The sequence below is a fragment of the Meriones unguiculatus genome, chromosome 5, assembly GCF_030254825.1.
Source record: "Meriones unguiculatus strain TT.TT164.6M chromosome 5, Bangor_MerUng_6.1, whole genome shotgun sequence".
Lineage (NCBI taxonomy): Eukaryota > Metazoa > Chordata > Mammalia > Rodentia > Muridae > Meriones > Meriones unguiculatus.
Genome location: NC_083353.1, coordinates 12,708,431 through 12,732,078, shown reverse-complemented (window position 1 = coordinate 12,732,078; position 23,648 = coordinate 12,708,431). Strand labels below are relative to the sequence as shown.

Below are 23,648 nucleotides of genomic sequence, written 5' to 3'. Positions count from 1 at the left end.
AGCCATCTTAGGTCCAATTCCAGGTCATTACAACAAGGTGGATCATGCAATTACATGTCACAGTAAGTTTCTAGTTTACTAGGGCACATAGAATTATTTTATACTATATTGTAGTCTATTACACATGCAATAGGCAGCGTTATGCCTTAAAGTGCATGTACCTTAATTCAACACATCATTGCTATACATTGTTAATGATCATCCGAGTCTGCTGAGTTGTGATGTTTTTACAAGTGGAGGCTCCTGGTGTTGATGGCTGCTCAGGGTGGTGGCAATTTCTTAAGAGTAAAAACCAATGCAGATTTCATTCTTTAGCAATGGTTTCTCTGCAGCATCTCACCCACAGCAAAACATCTTTCAAAACTGGAGTCAGTTCTCTCAAATCCTTCTCGTTCAAGTAAGTTGTGTGATATTGCATTTTAAAAAGCTTTATTTTATTATTTGCTTACATGTATCTCTCTCCTCTCTCTCTCGCTCTGTGTGTGTGTGTGAACGTGTGTACAGGTGCCTTCAGAGGTTCTGTAAGAGCAGCAGATGCTCTTTTCCTCTGAGCCACCTCTCCAAGCCCTTGTGTAATATCTTAAGCCCCTTCCACAATCTCCAGAGGCTCTTCACCAGGAGTAGTTTCCATCTCAAGAACTCATAGTGTTTGGTCTATAAGAAGCAATTCAGGTTTCATCGTGAGATTGTAGCAAATTAGTCACTCTCTCCAAATCCCCAGACACTTCTAACTCTAGTCCTTTCCATTTTTAGAAGTTGCCTGTGTACTTTCTTCCTGGACAGAAGTCTGGATCCCTTCATAGTCATCCATGAGGTTAAAGTCAACTTATTCTACATTCTTTGTAGAGCAATTTTAATCCAGCAATGTGGCTGCCCTGATCACTCCCAAAGACCTTCTAGGTCTGTTTGGACGGAAGGCAGCCACGTCTTTTTTTTTTTTTTTAATTTTTTATTTTTTTTAATTTTTTATTTTTTTTATCAGTTACATATTATTAACTCTGTATCCCAGCCGTGTCCCGATCCCTCATTCCCTCCCAGTCCCTCCCTCCCTCCCTCATCTCCACCCTGCCCCTTTCCAAGTCCACTGATAGGGGGGACCTCCTCCCCATTCATCTGATCCTGTTTTATCAGGTATCTTCAGGACTGGCTGCAAAGCCCTCCTCTGTGGCCTAACAGGACTGCTCCTCCCTTCGGGGGTGGGGAGACCAAAGAGCCAGTCATTGAGTTCCTGTTAGAAATAGTCCTTGTTCCCCTCACTTTGGGAAACCAATTGGTTACTGAGCTACCACAGGCTACATCTGAGTGGAGGTTCTAGGTTATATCCATACATGGTCCTTGGTTGAATGTCAGTCTCAGAAAAGACCCTGTGCCCAGATATATTTGGTCCTTGTGGAGCTCCTATCCTTTCCCCATCAGACTAACTCCCCTTCTTTCTTATGATTCCCTGTACTCTGCCAAAGGTTTGGTCATGAGTCTTTGCTTTGAAAACACTGCTAGTTAGAGTCTTTCAGATGCGCTCAGTAGACTCCTGTCATACGTTCAATGCACATCCCATCTGTCCTTCTAAACGAGGATTGATCATCTTACCCCATGTCCGCTCAATTGATTATCTTTTTTAGGTGTATAGATTTCATTATGTTTATCATATCTTATAGGTCTATATAAGTGAGTATATCCCATGTTTGTCTTTCTCCTTCTGGGATATTTCACTCAGAATGATCTTTTCTAGATCCCACCATTTGCCTGCAAATTTCATGATTTCCTCCTTTTTGATTGCTGAGTAGTATTCCATTGTATAAAAATACCACAATTTCTGTACCCATTCCACCATTGATGGACATCTGGGTTGTTTCCAGGTTCTGGCTATTACAAATAGAGCTGCTATAAACATGGTTGAGCAAGTGTCCTTTTTGTGTACTTGAACAAACTTTGGGTATATACCTAGCAGTGGTATAGCTGGGTCTGGAGGAAGCACTATTCCTATTTGTCTTAGAAAGCGCCAGATAGCTTTCCAGAGTGGTTGTACCAGTTTACATTCCCACCAGCAGTGGAGGAGGGTTCCCCTTTCTCCACAACCTCTCCAGCATGTGTTATCGCTTGAGCAGCCACGTCTTTAGTCCACACCGTTAACCCCAAACAATGCAGGTAAAGTTAGTTCATAGAAGAAAACACCCGTGTTTGAAAGTGATGTCTAACTGAGAGGCAGACAAAGTGACTGATCAGAGAACGATCTGACAGAGTGAGTTAGAGATAGGCTACTCCCAATTCTCACGAGAAGAGAGAGGAAAGAGAGGCAACTTAAGAGAACAATGCAGAAAGGGGGTCAGTGTTTACTGGGACAGTTGTATGGAGACAGGTGGCAGAACAAGCTAGACACAGATGAAGACAGAACGAGAATGAGAAGGAGCCAGAAGATTAGAACACATTGCTAGAGTTTGAAGCCAAGCAGAGTAGTTCAGTCAGAAGCTGAGAGAAACCAGTCTGAGCCAGAATGACTGAGGTGAACCTTCCAGCCAGAGTTCAGAAATTGCTAGAAAGGGTGAGCTTAGCTTATTCAGTAGTAAGTCTCAGAGGCTGAAAACATTTTAGGCCTAGATTGTGTGGAGGCTAGAAGCTTCCAGGACTAGCAGGTTAGCAGATGAGACAGAAAGCTTTGGAGACGATTTTACATCAGGCAAATAAAAGTTACTTTTACAATTCCTGTTAAGCCCTCTCTTAAATCATGAATACTCATAATGAGGTCTAGATACTGAACTCTTTTTCAGAGTTTTTCAATTTACTTTGCCCAGATATCTAGAAGAATCACATTCTATGGCAGCTATATCGTGCTTCTTAAGTGACTAAGCCAATCCACTGGGCTCTAGAGGGGACGGTTCCAGAAAGTGTGGAGACAGCATTCGCCTCACATATCCTTGTGAGAACTCTTGTGTGTGGTTGTGGTTTGGATGATGTGAAATGGCCCTCACAAGCCCGTGTGTTTGAAAAATTGGTCTCTAGCTGATGTCACTTTGGGTTAGGTTGTAGAAGCATTAGGGGGTGGGGTCTTGCTGGGGGAAGTGGGTCACTTCCTCCATATATATATATACATATATATATACATATATATATATATTATTATTTTTTTTTGTCTTCCATTTCTGTAGTTGGTGGTTAGTGGCCTGGCTGTAGCTTATCTGCTGTATGTGTCTGACGTCTGTTCCTAACAAAGAAGGATTTTGCTCTGCATTCATTGAACAGCATAGAAAACATGGTGTGAGAAGGAATGAGAAACACTTTTTTTTTTTCTTTTCAGAAATCCTTATCAGCGTTTTACAAGGAAGACATTACTGACCCAGGAGAGCGTTCAGAATCAAACAGACACTATCACCTGAATCCACACGCTGCTTTCAACCTTCATGGCACCCCACTTCTAGTCCTAGCTCTGCTTTCTGACTACGGGTACGTGACCATGCTCTTCCTGCTTTGCCACCACGCCACCCCTCCACGACAGCCTGTGCCCTCTGCTGAGCTGACCACTTCCCCAAGTCGCTTCTTCCTGTCGCGTGTTAGTCACAACCGTAAGGGAAGTAGTGCGTGAGTTAACAGTGGGAAGGCTCGCCCTCAGGGCGTCACCGTACCTTCTCCATCCCTGCCGACCCTCGCAGGAAGAAGTTCCACTCGGCCTCAGTGAGCAGCCCATGCTGGCGCATGATCTCCACGCAGAGCATGAAGCTGTAGATGAGTTTATGCTGCTCGAAGAGCCCCCGGGACACGTTGGTGTAGGCGGTGAGGAGCGTCTGCTGCAGCAGGATGGTGAGGCGATACTGCAGGTCATCAGCCTTCTCAGACGTCTCAATCGTTGTGTTGAACAGCTGCGGGAGGAAGAAGGATTTGGCTAATTCTCTGCGAAGCAAAAACTCCTGCTCCACCTCTTCCCTCATTCTGACCTACAGTGAGCAATGTGGTTGGCAAACGCTGTGGAAAAATCTAGAAGAGATCTCAGCTTAGCATGTGAGATTTGTCTTGGGGGGGGGCCCCATCTCACTTTTCAGGAATGGACCAATGACAAACTCTTAGTGATGCTCTAACGCATCACTGGGTGAGCGACAGGATGCTCTGTGGAAGATAACATGGCAGCAGCTTCTTTCACATCAACCTTCACATTGTAAACTCTTCACCTGCTGGGTCATCCCGCTGGTCCGAGAGGCTGCTTTAAAGGAGACTTCCATCCTATTTCTTGTCTGGAGATTTTGAAAGCAGACCCCATGGTCAAAGACGGCCCATTTTTCTGGGAAGGCAGTAGAGATGGTGGCCCTGAAGAATCAGGCAGGGGAGGTCGGAGGTGACCCTATGCATTTCTGGCAACATCTGAGCCAGGTCCATAAGCCTCCCTGATATTAGCAGGGCTTAGGGGAAGAACATAATTATTGTAGACAACTGTGATAGTCCCTTGTAATTCTGGCTAGTGAATGATTAATGGTTATTTCGATGCCTTCAGTAGAGGACACCATTTTGAAGTAGCTTTTTTCAGTACTGGGGACAGAACCGAACATCTTGGCATGTAGGCAAGAGCTCTGCCTCCAAGCTATATCCTCAGTCCCGGACTTCCTGAGACAGGTTCTAACTAACATAGCCCAGGCTGTCCCTGGACCCACTGGGTAGCACCAGCTGCCCTTCAGCTCAAAATCCTTCTGCCTTGCTTTTCCCCAGTGCTATGATTACAGTGTGCTCCACTGTGCCTAGCAGTAATGGGAGATGGTTATTATCATTAATTTTTGGTTGGGGGGTTTAACTCCAGGTCTCCCAAATGCTAGATAAGTACTCTACCACTGAGCCATGTGCACCATACAATGGGCTTTCTTTTAAAGCCTGGGAAGTTGCTGAGATGGGTCAGTGCTCAGGGAAATGTAGTATCTTTGGTGCCCCCCCCCCAAAAAAAAAACAAACCAAACCAAACCAAACAAACAGACAAAAAATTAAATTACAAAGCGCGCTAAAGAGTTTTAGTGTGAAATGGATTTATGGCTGGTTTTGGTAGATGTGGTGATTTGAATGAAAAGGGCCCAGAGGCTCATATACTTGAATGCTTGGTCCCCAATTGGTGGGACTGTTTGAGGAGGATTAAGCTGTAGAGTGGTTTCAATAGCCCTCACCGGAGGAAGTGCAAGGTTGAGAAAGCCCGCCCATTTTCCCAGTTAGTTCTCTCTGCCTGTGCTTCACATGAGATGGAAGCTCTCAGCCACTCCTCCAGTGCTGCATCTGACTGCCTAGGCCAGGATGCTCATGGACTCTCTCTCAAACTGCAAGGCACCATTCAATTCTTCCTTTTATAAGTTGCCTTGGCCATGGACAATTTCCTCTTTTGGGCTGTTGTCTGCAAATACATTTTGGGTTCTTGACTTTTCTTTCAAAGCATAAACCCTTCAGATTTGACAATTTCTTGTATCTCTTTTTTTCCCCTCAGCTGAGGCATTTCACGTCTTCACATTCCTTTCTCTTTTAAGATTTATTTTTATTTGTTTTATTTATTATATCTCTTTCCTTCTCTCTGTATATATCCTATAAGTGTATGGGTGCCCACAGAGGTCAGAAGATGTCAGACGATATGGAGCTGGAGTTACAGGTGTTTGTAAACTGCCTGTTGTGGGTGCTGGGATCTGAACTTGGATCCCCTGGAAGAGCAGCAAGTGCGCTTAACCACTGAGCCATCTCTCCAGCCCCATATTTGTATGTGTGTGTATATATGTATGTATTTTTATTTTATCTATGCCTGCATGTACACATGTACACCACAAGCATGCCTGCTGCCTGTGGAGGCCAGGAGTGGACACTTGGAAGTGGAGTTATGGACAGTTGTAAGATGCCACGTGGATGCCAGGGCAGCAAGTGCTCCTAACCACTGAACCATCTCTCCAACCCTCGCATATTTATTTCTTGAAGGAGCTATTAAGCCTTTGAAAAACATGAATTGCCAAACAGCAGGGATAAGAAGGTACTATCCGAGCCATTTAGGTGGTATTAAAGGAGCTAATAATCCTTATTTGGCTTGGCTTTATAGTTGCTAACAAAGAAAGTGGACCTGCGATGGGAGCGCCCAGACCCGAGCTGTGGGAATGGAGGGTGACCCCGGTGCACGGCAACTTCTACAGGCTGCTAAGGCAGGCGCACTGCAGAAAGAGCGCCCAGGCCCTCAAAACAACAGAGCAAAGAAGGAGAGCTCTCACTTGTTTCCATTTTCCAGTTTTCTCTACCGAGGACATGTGAGTTTGCAGGGGGAGCCTTCTTTCCTGAAGTTCCAGTTGCTGTGGAGCCCTGACCATAGCGACAAAGCCATTAAGATGGATCTAGCTCATTTGTGTCGTAGCACTTGTCCAGGCATTTCCGTTTTCGTGGGAACTATCCGACTGCTCTGGATGAACAGAAACAGTCTCCACAGAGACTCCCGCAGTGCGGCATAGTGCCGCACACTGAGGGCAGAGGGGTGGAGAGCTCCCGCACGGCCTTCTGGGAAGTCGTTCTGCGGCAGGAGAGAGGCACCCCCTGCCAGGGGCAAGGTGGACTAAGTGCCCACAAGGCATATCAGGTGAGAGGAATGACTGCCGGGACTGTTGGCTATCCTGCCCATTCGCAACCTGGGTGGTACCCTCTTTCCTCAAACCTGGACTATCCTGAGCAAGTTGCTAGACTTCAGCGTGAGTGGTGTGCCACTAAGGGCCAGGCCCAGAACTCTCCCTGGGTTCTCTGTCCCATTGCTTCAGGGAGATGGCTTCTTGGTACCCACCTCACTTTCTTGTAGGAAGATAGCCACAGCCTGAGTGGCCACTGACTGTGAGCACAGCTGGATGCTGTGTGATCCTATGTGTATGGGGTAGGCCAACCACTAACTGAAACAACAGTGTGAGGCTTCCCCATCTTACCGTATGTTCCTCATGAATACCGTAAACCAGGAAGCTTGGACAATGTTAATTCCATTTGAAGAAAATAAAAACATGTTTCAAAAGAGGAAGGAATTATAAACAAAATATGCTGGGTTTTTTTTTTTTTTTTTTTCTACTGAAGAATTAAATGAAACAAAACTCTGTTAAGGAAAAAAAAACATTGCAAAGAAGCTGCTTGGAAAAAAACTTAAATTTGTGCAGGGTCAGCACTTCTTGGAAACAAAGTATGTGCTCAAGGTTGCACTTCCTGTTCCAGATTGCATTCTGCTTCTAAACTGTGACACTTTAAATTATCCAACTGAGTGAGAACATGAGCACTTGGGTGAAGCACAGGACCCCTTGAGTTAGGAATTAGAACCCAGTGGGGCTCCTGCCAGGTGTGCTTGGCCGGTTGACTGGGCACAGCTATGCATGCCCTTTGCTTTGCTGAAATACTTTAGATTGTGTGCTTATTTTCTCAAGACACCAGACACACTTCTTAGAATGCGCAATAATCCATCTGTGTGAGTAAGTCCTCACAGCTGTGGCTGGCCTTGCTGGAGAAGGTAGCATTGTGGCTGGAAGTCAGGGCACTCTCTCCCAAGGAACCAGGCATATCTCTACTTCTCTACTGAGAGTGACATGAGGAGGAGGAGGAGGAGGAGGCCTTTGTCTTAATGTCATGGGTATGAACATGGAGGATAAGAAAAGTGGCAGTGAGCTAAATTGCTCTGTGTGGAAGAGGGGACAATATATGCTGTGGGAGTTGGTAGAGGATGCAGGAGAAAACAGAGAGAGGTGGACGGAGAATACTAGGTAGGGTGACCAAGTCTAAGCCATAGCCTGAAGACTGTAAAGGACAAAACTGTACTCTTCTTTTGAATTCTTGCTTAACTGCTCTGGCTATAACAACAAAAGATGCGGGAGCATGAATGTGCTAAGGTGCTTCTCTATAACAACCTTTTTACTATCTATATGAATTCCATGTTATATACTTTAAATATGCATAATAATATTTCTTTTTTTTCCTTCTCCCCTCCAAGCTTTTGTACATATATAGATTGTATATTATGAGGGATTGTAAATTCCCTCAATACTTTTAAAATTATTAGCTAAAATTTTTTCCAGTCTTCTATCTATTAGTTTTTAGATAAAAGACACAACACAGACATGACAGGAGGAGCAGGGACATGGAGATTGGGCTAGTGGGTGGGCTAGTGCTGTCTTCAGTGAGCCCACCAGAGCTTGCTGAAGCTTCAGGACTCAGAATGTGCTCTTGGTAGGTACTGAGCTCCAGAGATGGTGAGGCAGCGAGTCTTCTTCAGGAGAGCGCAGCCGAGAGTCTGGTGTGAACTCGAGGCAGGAGAACCTAGATAAACAGGGTGATCACTGCCCCCTAGCGAGGCGCCTTGCCTGGCCTCAGTGGAAGAAGATGTACTCAGTCCTCATGAGATTTGAAGTGCTGGGGTGGATGGATACTGGGAAGGGGAGGGGGTGGGAGAAATTGGATGGGGGGGATGGGACCAGGAGAGGAGGGAGGGGGCTGAAGTCGGGATATAAAGTAAATAAATAAATAAACTTAATAAAAATAAACTAATTAAAAAGAAAACAGGAATGTCTCATAGTCGGCTAGTGAAACAGAAAAGGAGCAAAGGAAAGAGAGACTTCTGAGTCATAGCCATGGGGAAGAGAGCACAGCCTGGTGCGGGAGACATTCTGGGGAGGGATGGGGCAGACGCAGGAACCAGCTCTGCTGAGGCTGCCGCCACACTCCCAAACCTGCAGAGCAGAAAGAGCCAGCACAGCGCACAAAGAAATTCTACCCCATTTCCGTGTGTGTGTATGCCTGTGTTGGGGGATATGGTGTGTGAGATGTTTATGCATGTGTGCATACGCGTGTGTGTGCATACGTGCACACATGAGAACATGAATGTGGAGACCTGAGGTCGATGTAGGGAATCCTCGTCACTCTTCCCCTTTATTTAAGTCAGGGTCTCTCAATCAAGCCCAGTGCTCGGCTCACCGATATGGCTAATGTTGCTAAACAGAGGGGCTCTGGAGCGCCCCTGTCTCTGCCTTCTCAGGCTGGAATTACAGGCAGGTAGCCCCCTCCCCCCCATTTGCTCTAGTCTTTTCATTTTTGAGCAGAAAGCACTCTAGTCGTTGCTCCATCTCCCTCACCCCTAAAGCAGTGGGTCTCAACCTTCCTAATGTCGCCACCCTTATGTTGGGGTGACCTCCGACCGTAAGATTTTTGTTACTACTTCCTAACTGCAATTTTACTGTTGTTACGGATTGCTATGGAGATGTCTGATAGGTGACCCCCGTGAAAGGGTCGGTCGACTCCCAAAGGGGTAGTGACCACAGGTTGAGAACCACTTCCCTAAAGAGATTCTTAGAGCAAAAGGCAGACCCGAGGGAAAGCCCGCAAGCCAGCTAGCTGAGGACGCGGAGAGGAAGGAGAAGGAGCCTTGCGAAGCTCAGCCTCCTCTCCCCCTGCATACCGAGCGCTGGGCCCTTAGGCAGTGCGGTTGATGGGACCGCTCTTGAGCTCTGCACCTGCACCCCACGTCCTAGAGAATTTCACCCCCAAACTTGTCAAAGGCATGGAGCAGCCCAAGAGGGTTTGCAGGGAAGCCCCAACAACAGGCCAGTACCTGTTTAAAATACTTGAGCGAGTACTGATACATGGGATCGATTTCCGAGAGGCTGGCGATGACGAAGTACATCACGGAGCCCTGCGTGGCCACAGGGCGGTACTTCTCTCGAGCCACGTTGATCATCACCTCCGTGGCCTCGGCTTCCTTCAGCCTGACTTTAACGGCGCCTGAAGTGATCTGAATAAACACAGAGCAAGTTCTTAGGGGTCTGCCTCTGAAAAACAGTGAGGATTTAGGAACGCGGCCAGTCCAGTCTAGGAAAGAACTACGGGTTTGAGTGAGTCCCTCATTAATGCCGCTAAGGGGGCATTAAGGTAAAACGTGCAGTGAAGGAGGCTCACTGGGACACAGTGACCTTCTTCCGACTGAGTGACGCTGGCTCCTTGCGATTAGGAAGCCGGGAAGGACAGTGGACAGCTTGCGGGGCCGTGAGGAGGCCTGGGATGGAGTTCAGGGGTAGAGTGCTCCGAGCGCAGAGACCAAGCCCATGAACACTCTGGGCCACATCCTTAGGCCGGTACGGGATTTCTAACAGCAACCAAACATAAAGACTGTGACGCGGGGGCTCCTGTCTAGGCGAAGGCTCAAAGGTAGCTTGTTCTCTTAGTAAAGAGCTCCGCCTCTACCGAGAATCACTATGGGCTGTGCTCCCTGGACACACTTCTGAACCATGCTTTAAACTTACGAGATAATCGCTCCAGGTCTCCTGGCAGCGGCAGGTTTCTGTCGACGCCAGCCGGCCGTGTGTGACCACCATCTAGTGCCTCGCCGAGTGCTGGGATTACAGGCATGTGCCACTGCACCTGGCTTAAACTATGATTTTTGAGGCAGCTCACATTTCTTACATTGAGACCCGTTTCCTTACAGAACCTATGCTACTCTGAAATTTTACTCTAGTCCGGGTGAGCATTCAGTTTTTGATCCTCTTGCTCTAGCCTTCTGCCCTGGGCCTCCGCTGTCACGGATTGGCTAACAGGCTCTCTGTAAACACTAAGACTGTGCCACTTGCCTTTGAGTCCTGAAGTGTGTCGATGAGCTCTTCGTTATCCAGAATATTCCCTTCCGATGTAAAGAGCAGTTTCAGGATTTTGTCCTCGATGGATTTCAGCTGGTTTTTATCACTATTGATCCTCACAATGAGCTTATTTCTCTGCTCCTCCAACTCAGGTTTTTCAAGTCGCACCACATCGCTTGAATCAAAGTCGAAAGAGCTGAATTACAACTTGGTCAGTTTCGCTAAGTCACCACTGTTTCCTTCCCTGTGTGTGACTGTTTCCCCCCTGAGCATTCTGTACCTGGCATTGCCAGTGCTGTGCAGCTGAATCCAAAAGCACAGTAAACGCTCGTTCTCTGGGTTGGCATGATGGCTCTTCAGAAAACTGCCAATTGTTTATCTACTTTCCTATGTACTTATTTATTTGGAGTTTCTGTGTGTGCATGCGTGTTTGTGCATGTCTGTGTGTGAGTGTGTGTATGTCTATGCACGTGTGTATGTTTGCGTGTGTGTGTCTATGCACCTGTGTGTTTGTGCAGACGGAGGCCAGATGATGACCTCTGGTGGCACTCCTCAGCAATGCTACCCGACTTATTTTGCGACTGGCCCGGAGCTCACCCATCAGGCAAGGCTGGCTGACTGAAGAGCCCAGGCACCTGCCTACGGTAGACCTCCCAGCCCCGGGACTACAAGCCTGGGCCACCAAACACGGCTTTTTGTGTGAGTTCTGGCAACTGAACTGAGGTCCCAGGGGCCCCAGAGATGGCTCAGCGGGTAAAGGTGCTTAGAACCAGGGCTGATGACCTGAGCTCCACTCCTGGGACCCACACAGGGAAAAGAGACTACTAACTCTGACAGGCAGTTCTCTGACTTCCGCACACGCTCTGCGCCTCGGGGACAGACACGCCCCACGGAATAATATACACGTGTGAAAACTGAACTCGGGTCCCTATGCTTGCCCATCGAGCGCCTTATGGACAGAGTGCCTCCTCAGCCCTGAATGTCAGTTCTGATTCTCCGTCTTGTATGTCGGAGGCTGTTTTCCACCACATTCTCACAGCATCTGCACTTGTGGAGGGAACCAGTTTACACTCTAATCATTCAGTTTCATTCTCTAATGCTCCTCTATGCCAACCTTCAAGCAGGAAGCTGAACATTCTAGACAGGAGTAAAAACATATGGCCATGAGAGAGTATGAAACCTTACCACCTCAAAGTAGCAGTTCCTTTGTCCAACCAATACACGAGTTTTGTCTAACAACAAAGCAAAAGATGAACAGATACAAACTCTATCTTGTCAGCTCCATTCCCAGTCAGCTCCATTTCTACATCTAATGCCCTCCATAGAGGTAACCACAGTCTGAGGCTCCTTTTCCATATCTAATGCCTTCTCTAGAGGTAGCCATGGTTTGGGAGGCGTTCTTCTAAAACACTTCCTCTGGATGGGCCACTATGATGGCTCAGCAGTTACAGGTGACTGCTGCTGAGCCTGGAGATGTGAGTTCAGTCCCTGAGACCCATGTGGTAGAGGGAGAGCACCAGCTCCTGCGGTGGTCCTCTGAGGGGCAGTGTACGGGTGCACACAACACATGCGCACACAGTAAATGAAATGTAATAAAATAGTAAAGCACTGCACGTAAGAATAGAAGTACATAACACAACGCACACAAACTATAATAATAAAATCTTTAGATGTTTGTTTACATGTGCACAGACATGGAATAAGTTCAATCTTACATTGCTAAAATAATACTACAGATAGTATTTACACCTTGATATCACATTTTAAAAAACCTTGTATTTAGCTGTGAATTTGGTAAAGCCTGATATGATATCTTTTTTTTTTTTTTAGATTTATTTTATTATTTGTTTTTCTTTGTAAAAACTTCTAAACTAGAAGATGGCTAGAAAGATGGCTCAGAGGTTGAAATTGCATACTATTTATAGTGGAACTTTTTAGATCTACCAGCTCTTAAAGATGTGGAGATTTATATTAATATTTATAAAAGTTTAGGCACTAATGCTAGGCAAACTCTCAGCTTGATTGTGAATTAACCCAACTAGTCCTGGCCTACATCCTGACTCATTGGCCAGGCTTTCACCTCTCCTTCTGTGTCACCCTGGCGAGTCCTCACATCTGCTTTTCTTCCCAGAGACTCTCTTTCAGTCTAGAAATCCAGCCTTTCCTTTCCTGCCTAGCTATTGGCCATAGCTCTTTATTAAAACCAATCAGAGAGTGAGGGAGGGAGAGTGCTTACAAAATATGAGGCAGGTGATGAGCTACAAGAAGAATAATACCGGGGGTGGAGAGATGGCTCAGTGAGTTAAGAACCCTGAATGGTCTTCCAGAGGACCTGGGCTCAATTCCCAGCACCCACAAGCAGCTTACAACTATCCAACTCCAAGATCTGACACCCTTACATACACATATATGCAGGCAAAACGCCAATGTACATTTAAAAAAAAAAAAAAAAAAGAATGACAATACCAAAATCTGGCCAGTACTCAGCTCTCTGCCACTACAGCAATTAACAATTGATTGATGTACAATATACAGAATGCACAAAAATGTCACCTCAACAACTACTCTTGGAGAAGACCTGAGTTTTGTTTCCAGCACCCTCAGTGGGTGGCTTATAACATCCTATAACTCCAGTTCCAAAGGATCTGATGCCCTCTTCTGGCCTCTGAAGGCACCTGCACTCAAATGCAGATATACAAACAAATATGTAAACAGAGGACTAAATATAAAAAGTAAATCTCAAAACATTAGGAAACCCATGGTCAACCCCGAGCTTCCCAAACATACTCTCTTGCAGTTACCTTAGCAACTGATCCTCCAAACCTGATTTAGTTACAGTGAAATTGATGATGGTGACTTTAATGCATACCTGAAAAAGGAGCAGGAAGAACATGAATGCCCAAGTTCAGGCTGGTATAACAAAGTGTGTTTTTGTTTTTTTACAAGAATAGGATTCCGTGTTATCCAGGAAGAGGCATCTCTAGTCTGCTTATGCACATATCTACCCCCACACACCAAACATAGCATGGCTCTCAAAATTCAAACATGATTTTTCTCTGTTAGTAGGAGTGTTAATCTTGCTCCCTCCCTTCTCCCCTCAACCCAGGATTCTACATGATAGTTTAAGGACTGACGAGCCAGAAAAGGGTTAGCAGCCACATTTTTAGAATCAACACCTTGAGTCTGAATTCCAGCTGCACCATTCAGTGCTTTCATGATGCTGGGCAAACCTGCTTGGCTCTGTCAAGCTTTAGTTTCTGATAGTTATTAAAGAATTCATAGGGTATATATAGTGATTTGCACATAATGGCTTTGTTAAAAAGAAGCTTTATTTGTAGAAAGATGAGCTTTACTTCTTTCATTTTATCGTAACATTTTTATGGGAAACTATTACCATACTATCATAATAGTCAGACGTCTCTTGAATAAATCAGTGGCGAGGAGAAGGGAAAGGACAATGCCTTCTGCCGTGTGTAACAACATCACTGGAACTCTGGCCAATGATTCTCTTGATTCGCCCAATTACTAGAGTTTCCTAATAAGTGACAATTTTACTTGGGAGTGTATGGGTATTTGAACAGTGCCGTGAGATAGGCCATTGCTTTGGGGACTGACTTGCTTGTGTCCTATGAAAGGAAGAAGGGTGTAGAGGGGGAAAAGGGAGAACAGGAGAGTTGCCAGCTGTCCCTGTAGGCGGGAACCCACCAAGCTTTGGAGACTCATCACACACAATCTAGCTCACACACAACTAGCAGCTCATACACACCTCAGGCAGGTAGTGGGGATTCGGCATTTTGGTTGTCATATAAAACCTGAAATTCCGGTCGTAATCGATGTCTGAGTCTCCAAGGCGGATGAGTAGTCTTCCGCCGCTGATGAAAATTTGCTTTAAGAGAATGGGTTCCAGAGCTGGATCCAACACTTCTTTGAGCTTAAAAATGGAAACAAATCATGCAAGGTTTAAAAATGGATGCCATCAACATCCATAAGGGCCTAAGAATTTATTTTGAATAAATATTTTTCCCCGTGATCATGTGTTTCCTAATGTGATCATGTGTTTCCTTAACTCTAGCAGTACTGGTTTTGTTATGATTTTATTAATTAAGTGAACAATAGCACACAAAGGCAATTCACTTATTTAGGATAATCTCACATGCTGCTCATTCCCATGAGAAATGAGCTAAGAGAGGAAAGCTAAGATGGGGAATGACTGCTGGGTGACCCCCTCCTCGGCTGTCTGCCAACAAGTAGGTCTATGTGGTGAAACGTCTTTCTAAAAATACCTCTTGATCTCAAAAAGACTGAACTTTTGCTAGATCTTGTAACCAAGCTAATAATCTGCCTTGAGGTCATTTAAGACTGTATACTTAATTGGCGAGCTCCTGGTTCAGTGGGACACCCTGTTTGGAAAAACAAGGTGTAGCCTGAGAGAGGACGACGTCCGAGGTCAACTTCTGGCCTCCAAGTGCATGCACACGCATGAACTGCCTCCTTCCTGGCCTCCACACAAAATGCCGAGATAGACAAGATTGGTTTCATGCTCACTAGCAGGTAGTAACAAAGTCTGGAAGAACCACTGCAGCAAATACAGAGAGGATCTAAGGGTGAGCACATGATGGTGATAACTTCGAGCCCTGGAGAGGAGGGAAGGCCCGGCTGGAGCATCCTGTCAAGGGCTGGGACTCCAGGGTGTGCTCTGCTGTAGATAAAAGGCTCTCTTACACAGGGGCACAACACTACTGAAGGAATTTTGTCCTCTGCTATGAAAAAGGAAAAGTCCCTGGGCCCTCTCATGTCTGAAAGTAAAAGCAGGGTTGAGAGCACAGCTTGAAGCTAACGTAGTTAACTGTGCCAAAGCCTTCCAGAGACTTCCCTCTATCACATGACATCAGTTCAAGGCAGGGTCTGGGATTCATTCTGGAACCTTCTCTGCATTCACCAAAGCATGGCTGCTTTGAGGCCCTGGTGCTCTATGTGGCTCAAATGGGGAGTATTGTAATTCATTTTCTATTTTCTAAGCAGGCAAGAATGTTAAGATAGTTCAGCTTCTCAATGTCTCACTTTTTCCATTGGAAGAATGGGATAATAATAGTAGCTTTATGGTAAGGTTGAAGTAAAGATTAATGAATTAGGATACTGAGAACAAAATTGTGACTGTTCGGTTTCCACAAATGTTTGGGATGCCATCATGTTGATTATTGGTCCTTGTTACCGTGAAAGGGATGCAGCCAAGTTACCCCTGATCAGTGTCATTTCTGAGCATCCTTTGGGCTGAACCAGAGATACTTGTACCTGGGATTGAAGTGGTCACAGCTCATGCTTTTATTTATTCCTTTTTCCGTTATAAAAAATGGAATGGCAAATTAAGGAGGCCAAGTACGGTTACTAGGCAACCCCCTTGGTTCCTGACTCTCCTTGTCCAGGAGATGTTCTTGCTGATTGAGCTGAGGAAGAAATCACAGCTTAAATCTCCCCCTCTCTATGCTCTGTGCTGGTTAGTTTTTATTGTTAATTTGAGAAAACCTAGAGTCATCTGAGAAGAGGGAGCCTCAGTTGAGGAACTATCTGCGTCAGAGTGGCCTGTCAGCATGTTTGTGACATTCATTGCCTTGATGACTGATTGATGATGGAGGGCCCAGCCATCCCCCAGGCAGGTAACTCTGGGCTGTGTTAACAAAACCAAGAATGAGTCGATGAAGGACCCAACAAGCAGCATTCTTGTTGCTACCCAACCTTTCTCAGTGATGGACTGGGCCTTGGAAGTGTAAGTCACACAAATCATTTTGTCCCCAAGTTGCTTTGTCTTATCCCAGCCAGAGGATGAAAGCAGATCAGGACCATGTCCCTGCTCTTACTGGTTGTCTCTGTGTCCTGCTTGTTCTTTCAAAGCTTTGCCCGCTTTTCTTTTTTTGTGTACTATCTTTGTTCCCAATGAGTCTGTGGCTTTTGAGGACAGGGACTCTGTCGTATTGTGTGTTCTCAAATGTTTGTGGAATGAATGAACTAATTAGTCTTGGAGTAACAAATGTCACAGTAGAACATCTTAACTCAACGAGCCACCCGCTAGGGGCTGGGAATGTAGCTGAGTTGCTAGGGTGTTGGCCAAGCATGCCAAAAGCCCCAAGTTCCAGCCCTGGCACTGTAGAAACCAGCTTTGGTGGCACGTATCTGTAATGCTAGAATTCAGGAGGTAGAGGCAGGTTAATCAAAAATTCAAGGTAAATTTTGGCTACATCGTAAGTTTGAGATGAGCCTGTATACATAAGCTTGTCTCAAAAAATTTTCACTTTTATTAGTTGCCAGTTTAATCTGACTTTATGCCTAAGTAGAAGTAACGATTACTCTACCAAACGGTTCATGTTTCATCATTAGTGTGTTACGTGTATGTGGACAGGGGCTCCTGCTGTCCTTACTGCTTTGAAACTTTTATCCTTTAAGGCCTGCAGCAAGGCCTGGGAATGAGCAGCATTATAAGTAGAGACTCTTAGCTACAAAATAGTGGGGTGAAAAATCCCTTCAACCAACAGATTCCAACTCATCTGAGAAGGTGCTGCTGAGTAGCAACTGCCTTGACCAATTTGAAAATGGACTTGACTGGCGTCCTTCACGAGTGTGGATGTGGCCTATTGGCCTGTGCAGCATTCCAGACATCTGACAGTTAGGAACTAACATGAGAAGGCAAATAAAAATAGAACCTCTTCCAGCAAGACAGGTAAACCCAGTCGGATGGAGTTTTCCAGTGTCCGTAAGAAATTGCTGTCTGTAAGCTTAATGATCTTTAACCCACCCTTGCTTTCCTTGTTTCTTATCCAGCGGTTGGCCTGTGTGAGAGAGCAGAGAAGGCAAAATGTCGGGAAAGTGGAAGTTTCTAGAATAAAGTTTAGAGCTGTTGTTCAGTCTAGAAATAAATTGGAGATATAAAAAACACAACTCCAAAACAAAACAAATAAAAAAATTCTTCTCCCAAATTAAAAACACCTGCTAAGTCTAATGTTTGAGATTTCTTCTTTTGTTCAACTAAAACAAAAGAAGGAAAAGGACAGCCAGGCTTGATTTGGGCTTCCTGTCCTAATCGCCACCTTGCTTTAGGAAGTCACACAGCAGGAGTCTGTAAATTGAAGGCAGGCTTGCCCCCAATTCCATCTATCTTGACTTCACCTGGATTCTTCAGACTTTTTACAGTAAAAGGTGGCATGATTGTGAATTTCTGCCAATGTATGTGTTCCCCAATAGAAACAGAAAAGCAATGGCCAACCTTCTAAACAAACCAGTCAAAAGGAAGAACAAGGGCTCTTACAGAGGCCTGTTTTCACAACCCTGAACGTTTCTGTAAGATGAGGGACTCCTAGTAAAGGCGTCTCAACTCCCTAAGTCTAGGTCTTTCAATCATGCGACAATCCTCTCTTATATGCTCCAGTCAGCAGAGGGCCATGCTATTGAACGTGTTTGTTACACACCTGATCTTGTGGATCAATCATCAAAGGCCACCTTCTCCCCTGAGTAACCAAAATGCCATTTTCAGTTGATGTCAAGTCTCTGGGCAGGCCGTCTGTGTTCCACTGCCGAATTTCGTACGGATCTCCGAGAATGTTAATAAGGCTGAAGGAGGGGTCGATTGGGATTTCCAGGACTAGGCAGTAGTTGATCCAGCACTCTATAAGCTGTATAAAGAGGGACAATATATGATGGAGTGCAGCAGGAGGCCAGTGGCTGGGAGAGCTGTGACCTGCTGGTCTCCCCAGGGGACCTGGAACACAAAAGTGACCTAAAAACCAAGCAGTCTAATGCCAGAGCCATGTCATGACTCCAAGTATACTATCCCCCCCACCCCCACCCCGTGGACTGCATGTTTCTCATGTGGTTGTGAGCAGTACCGCACAATACACAACTGTATTCCCCTCCTCCCAACAGAGGGTATTCACACTGAATCAGAGGACCCTTAAACACCGGCCGTGTCTGGGTGACTCCTAGACCATACTTCGCTGCTCATGAAGGTGAACATTGTTTCTTCATTACCTTTCAAAGTGTGTCTTTTTATTATCATTATTAATTCAATTTACATCTCAGTCACAGGCCCCTGTCTCCTCTCCTCCCAGTCCTACCCTCCCTCTAACATCCCCTTCCCCTATTCCTCAGAACAGGGGAGACCCCCTGCCCAGATACCCCAGCTCATCTATTCACATGAGGGCTGAGTTTGTCCTCCTCCCCTGTGGCCTGGTAGGAAAGTCCCACCAGGGAAACGTGATAAATAAGACACATCCCCCACTCCCCTAACTAGTGGGCCCACATGAAGCCTAAGATGGCCATCGGGCTTATCTTCTTGGGGTCTGTGCGTTGTAGTATGTCTATCCTGTACTATGTGACTAAAATCCGCTTATACATGAGAAGGTGAACAGTTTTAGAAAGTTATTTCATAAAAAAAATGACTGTGCAATCTGATAATTTAGTTCTTGGAAAGCGTATGTAGACAGAATATTTATCTTCTGATATGTGTGTGTATCTATATGTATGTCTATATATTTTTTTCAAGTGCTTACTGCTTGGGAACATGGGAACTGTTGGGAACATGGGTATTCCAAATACCCATATTAGGTGGCTCATCACTGCCTATAATTCTGAATACACACACACACACACACACACACACACACACACACACACACTCCTCATCCAGTGTCTTGTTTCTTTCCATCTCCTCCCTCAAGTGCTCTATGCTTGTCTCTCTCTCTCTCTCTCTCTCTCTCTCTCTCTCTCTGTCTAGTCTCTTTACAACACCAAATCCTTCTGACTTTAGGTGCCATTTCTGACATAAAAGTAGGGACCTCACTGTTTCCCTCCTGCCCCCAGGTTTCTGTGTTGAGTGATGGATAGTTACAGTGTAGAAGAAGGAAAGGGAGACAATTATATGCTATTGGAAGCTCAGGTGTATGCTGTTACCAGCTAATGGGAGAAGTGAAGAGTTTTCTCTGTCTCTGTCCCTCTGTTCCTCCATCTCTTTATCTCTATCTCTGTCTCTCTCTGTATGCAAATACATACTTCTGCCCTGGTGAATTGCCATGGTGGAGAACTTCCATCTAAACGTAGGGAAATGGATCCTCCATACCCGTGCCAGTTCCGCTTGCTTTCAGTCACTCTCCTCACGGCAGTCTTACTCACCATCTGCCTGTAATGGGCCGTGAAAGCCCCGTAATAAGCCACGCAGGCTGCTGCTATGAACACGTTTCCAACGATGTTCTCTATCTCCTCCTGGAATTTCTCGATGCTTTCTTCCCAGCGAACCTGCTCGTCTCCTAGTGCAGCTGTCAGCTTTCCAGCACGCACCAGGCGCGCTTTGGTCAGGGCCATGTTCTTTGCTGGACAGTTTGGAGAACAGTGGGGATGTTAGTCAATAGTTTCTGAACTATTGAAAGTTGATTGACTTGCTCTGGTTTTCAAAGGAACTAGTGTTATGGGGCTAGTGATGTCAATTCATCTTTACGAAGCTCACACTAACTCCTCATCTGTGTACATTCCAGAGCCAAGTCTAGCCTCCTCCATGCCAAGGACTTCCTGCACTGTTGGTATAATGTTCTTTTAAAATGTGTACACCTTACTCTTGTTCATTCAGATGCTGATTTCTACCCCCTACTCTCTGGTTTCAATCCGGATATTGCATTGGGATACTCATTCTAAGCATCCTGTCTCAACTTGGTGTAAACTTCCAAATAAAGCAACTAGACACAATGTTGAGCAGGGAGGAGCCAAAGGACAGGAAAGAGGGGAGGAGCTAGAGGGCAGGAAAGGAGTGGGAGGAGCTAGAGGGCAGGAAGGAGTGGGAGGAGAAAAGGTTAGGAGAGCTTGCAGAGGGAGCTAGAGGAGCGATCTTGCAACTATGTGGAGAGACAGACTGGACCTAAGATATCACTAAAAGCAAGTACAATGTGGGAAATCTAAATGTTAGGAGACTATGAGGGCTTGGAGGTTTAGGATGGAGTAACTATTGCCCAGCAGTGTGTTCTAAGTTAACTAAATAAACCCAGTCTCAGTGTGGTGATTTGGTTATACAGCTGTTTAGGTTTAACAGCAGCTTTACCAGAAGATATATCAATAGTAAATATTAATCACCACCTACAACACTGCGTGCTCCTTCCTCTGGGTGAAGTACATCCAACATGTTAGATTAAAGCTGCGATCTGGGAGCTGGAAAGATGGCTAAGCAGGTGAGAGTGCTGACTGCTCCTGCAAAGGACTTGAGTGTGGTTCCCAACGCCCATGTAAAGGTATCTCACAGTTGCCTGTAACTCTGGCTTTGGTGCATACGACGCCCTCTTCTGGCGGCTGCAGGTACTGCATGCATGTGCTTATACCCCCCCACAGAGAAACACACACATAGACATAATTAATAATAAAATAAGGTCTTTAAAAAAGCTATGCTCTGACTCTAAAAATTCTTTTTCTTTTGGAAATCAGGCCTTTTCTGCCCAAAACAAGGCCTGAGTCTCTTACCCAGACTCTCTTTCTCATTCACGCCGTTGTCGTACTCATCTTGCAATGCCTTTATTTGATCCTCCACTTTCCTCAGCAATGCTTGCTTTTCTCTCAGGGTAGCCATTGTAATGTCAAGTTCGGCCTAACAAAATCAAGCAAGCAAGTGGGTCCTACAAAGATCGATTTGCCTATGTGTAACATTGATTTAAAATGTGTTCTTTTTATCATGGCGCCAAAGACTTCTATCTTGCGTGGGCTAGGGCTGTGGCTTGGATGGTGAGATACTTGTGTAGCATTTGTGAAGCCCTAGGTTTGATCCCTAGTGCTGCATAAAACAATGCAGCCATGGTGGTGCACACTGTAATCCCAACGGCTGCGAGGTAGAGGCAAGAGGGTCAGACATCTAATATCATTCTTGGCTACATAGCAAGTTTAAGGTCTGCATAGGCTACATGAACTCCTGGCCTCTCCATAAAGTAGAACATAAGATCAGAAGAAAACAAAGAAAGAAAGAACAAGAGCAAAGGCCAACAAAACAAATCCTGATGTGAAGCAAGAAATGGATGTAGGAGCTACCACAATGGATTATGACTTTAAATTACAAAACAAATTAAATATTCACATGTGATGGAGATTAATATTTCATAACTAGTTCTCTGTATCAAAAGTCTACCAACTAAGGGCCATGGCCCACAACTAGGATGTTGCTTATTTTAAAAAATGTTTTATCAGTATATATGAGTTTCACATCATGGGCTTCATTATGACATTTTCATACATGTATATAATGTATTCTTGTGCCCCTCCCGATCTCCCCAGTTCCCCTCCTCTTTCCAGCTAGTCTCCCTTCCACCTTTATGCCTTTTGTTTTCAACAACCTAATGAGTTTCGTTAGGGTGCTTATAGGAACATGGGCACCCTGCCCATGAGAAGGCGCTTCTCCCAGCAACGGTGAATAGCTGCTTGTTTCTGCACAGGCTGTGAACTAGATTAGGACTTTTTCTTTCTCCTCCTCCCTCCACAACCCACTTCTCGCTTCTCTTTCTTCACGGTTTTGAGGACTTATTTCAGAGCCCTGGCTGGTTCTGTGGGATGGTCACAGAGCTGGAGTAGTATCTGCTGTCTGGGTGCATCTAGAAAAGCATCTTCCCTGCTCGACACCCATAGCTTCAGCAGCCTGTTCCACTCTTTGTTCTTGAGAAGACTGAAGAGCTCATGTCTGATGATGGGTTCAGTGGTTCTGACACCCGGGATGACACCAGCAGGTGTAGGAATGCCGACCATCAAAACGCAAGAGACTATCAGGAATTTCACAAGATCACAGATGTCTCCCCCCCATACTAAGGACACGAATCTACTCAAGATTATCTTTCTTATGCTATGAAAGACTGACTTTAAAGAAAATTTCTGGGGGAAAAATCTCTGCCTGCTATTATTGAAAATAAGCTACTGTTCAGGACTATAATCACTCCCTTGCTCAGAGGAGGCTCACAGTGGCCTCCCACGGAGCGTGCGAATGACAGCTGGTCATGACCTTCTGTTCTGTAAAGTGTTGCTGTGTGGTAACGTACCTGGGCAGCGCGGAGTTTCTGTCTCTTTGGCTCAACTTCCTTGACCACCCGGGAGTACAGATCCATGGCTCTCACCCACATGCACATGGATTTACAGGCCTTGGACACCTTCTCCACCTTCTCAGGCACGAAGTCAGGATTGTTGATGTACTTCTGAAGCTTTGCCAGGATCTGAGGCTTTATGTTTTCCTTGTCATACTCCAGAAGCCTTCTTAGGAAGTTAGAGTCACCAAGAAGTTGCTTTGCTGTTGGCCAGTCAGGCCTGAAGGACAGATTGCAGGGAGTTAACAGCTTTGCTATTAGGCAATGGGCTAACAGCAGGAGGGACTCCTGTGAGAACACTAGAAGATTACCACGGTGGGCGGCCAGTCCTAACCTTAGCACTGTGATTCTGCTAATGGCCCAGCCAACTCATGGGTAGAGAGCTAACTGGATGTTTAATCTCTACAACCTAGGCTCAGCAGAGAATGAAGTACAAAATAAGAAGGATTCAGGAATGTTCGTCATTCTAGAAACAGCAGTTTTTCATTTTTCTATTTTTTTGAGACATGGTTTCTCTGTGTAGCCTTGGCTGTCCTGGAATTCACTTTGTAGACCAGTCTTGTGTCTCAAACTCACAGCAATCCACCTGCTTCCGCCTCCCAAGTGCTGGGATTAAAGGCATGTGCCACCACCACCGGTCTAGAAACAGTAGTTTAAAAAAAAAGGATTTATTTTCTTTTTTATTTTTAATGATGTGTTTGTGTTTATATGTGGGAATGTACATATGTGAGCGTAATGGCTGTGAAGGCCAAGAGAGACATCAGATGCCCCGAAGCTGGGGCCACAGGTGGGTGTGAGCCAGCTGATGTGGCTGGGAATTGACTGGGGTCCTTTGTAAGAGCAGTGGGTGCTCTTAACTGCTGAGCCGTCTCTCCAGCCCCGAGACTAGAGTTTTTATTTTAAAAATACCACCGTGCTTACATTTTCTCCTTTGCCTCAACTTTGACCTTTTATTTCTCTTGCTAGGATGTCTTAAGAACTGTCTTCTAGTCAGGCT

General features: G+C 45.5%; 1 protein-coding gene and 1 long non-coding RNA gene across 2 annotated transcripts in view; one reads left to right on the top strand and one right to left on the bottom strand.

The window, feature by feature from the left end:
• The window catches only part of Dnah6 (dynein axonemal heavy chain 6), a 198,328-nt gene that overhangs the window by 44,844 nt on the left and 129,836 nt on the right, over window positions 1–23,648 (bottom strand). Inside the window, exons 52-61 of the mRNA XM_060383520.1 lie at window positions 22,610–22,871; window positions 21,057–21,180; window positions 19,728–19,924; window positions 18,029–18,232; window positions 17,267–17,392; window positions 14,338–14,502; window positions 13,373–13,440; window positions 10,566–10,746; window positions 9,554–9,733; window positions 3,618–3,851 (exon numbers count right to left, since the gene is read on the bottom strand). Coding sequence (XP_060239503.1) covers window positions 3,618–3,851; window positions 9,554–9,733; window positions 10,566–10,746; window positions 13,373–13,440; window positions 14,338–14,502; window positions 17,267–17,392; window positions 18,029–18,232; window positions 19,728–19,924; window positions 21,057–21,180; window positions 22,610–22,871 — 1,741 coding nt within the window. The remainder of the gene's footprint in view (window positions 1–3,617; window positions 3,852–9,553; window positions 9,734–10,565; window positions 10,747–13,372; window positions 13,441–14,337; window positions 14,503–17,266; window positions 17,393–18,028; window positions 18,233–19,727; window positions 19,925–21,056; window positions 21,181–22,609; window positions 22,872–23,648) is intronic.
• LOC132654185 (uncharacterized) lies at window positions 3,843–6,979 on the top strand. Its single transcript, XR_009591821.1, has 2 exons — window positions 3,843–3,990; window positions 6,038–6,979. It is a non-coding gene; the product is annotated as an uncharacterized LOC132654185 (long non-coding RNA).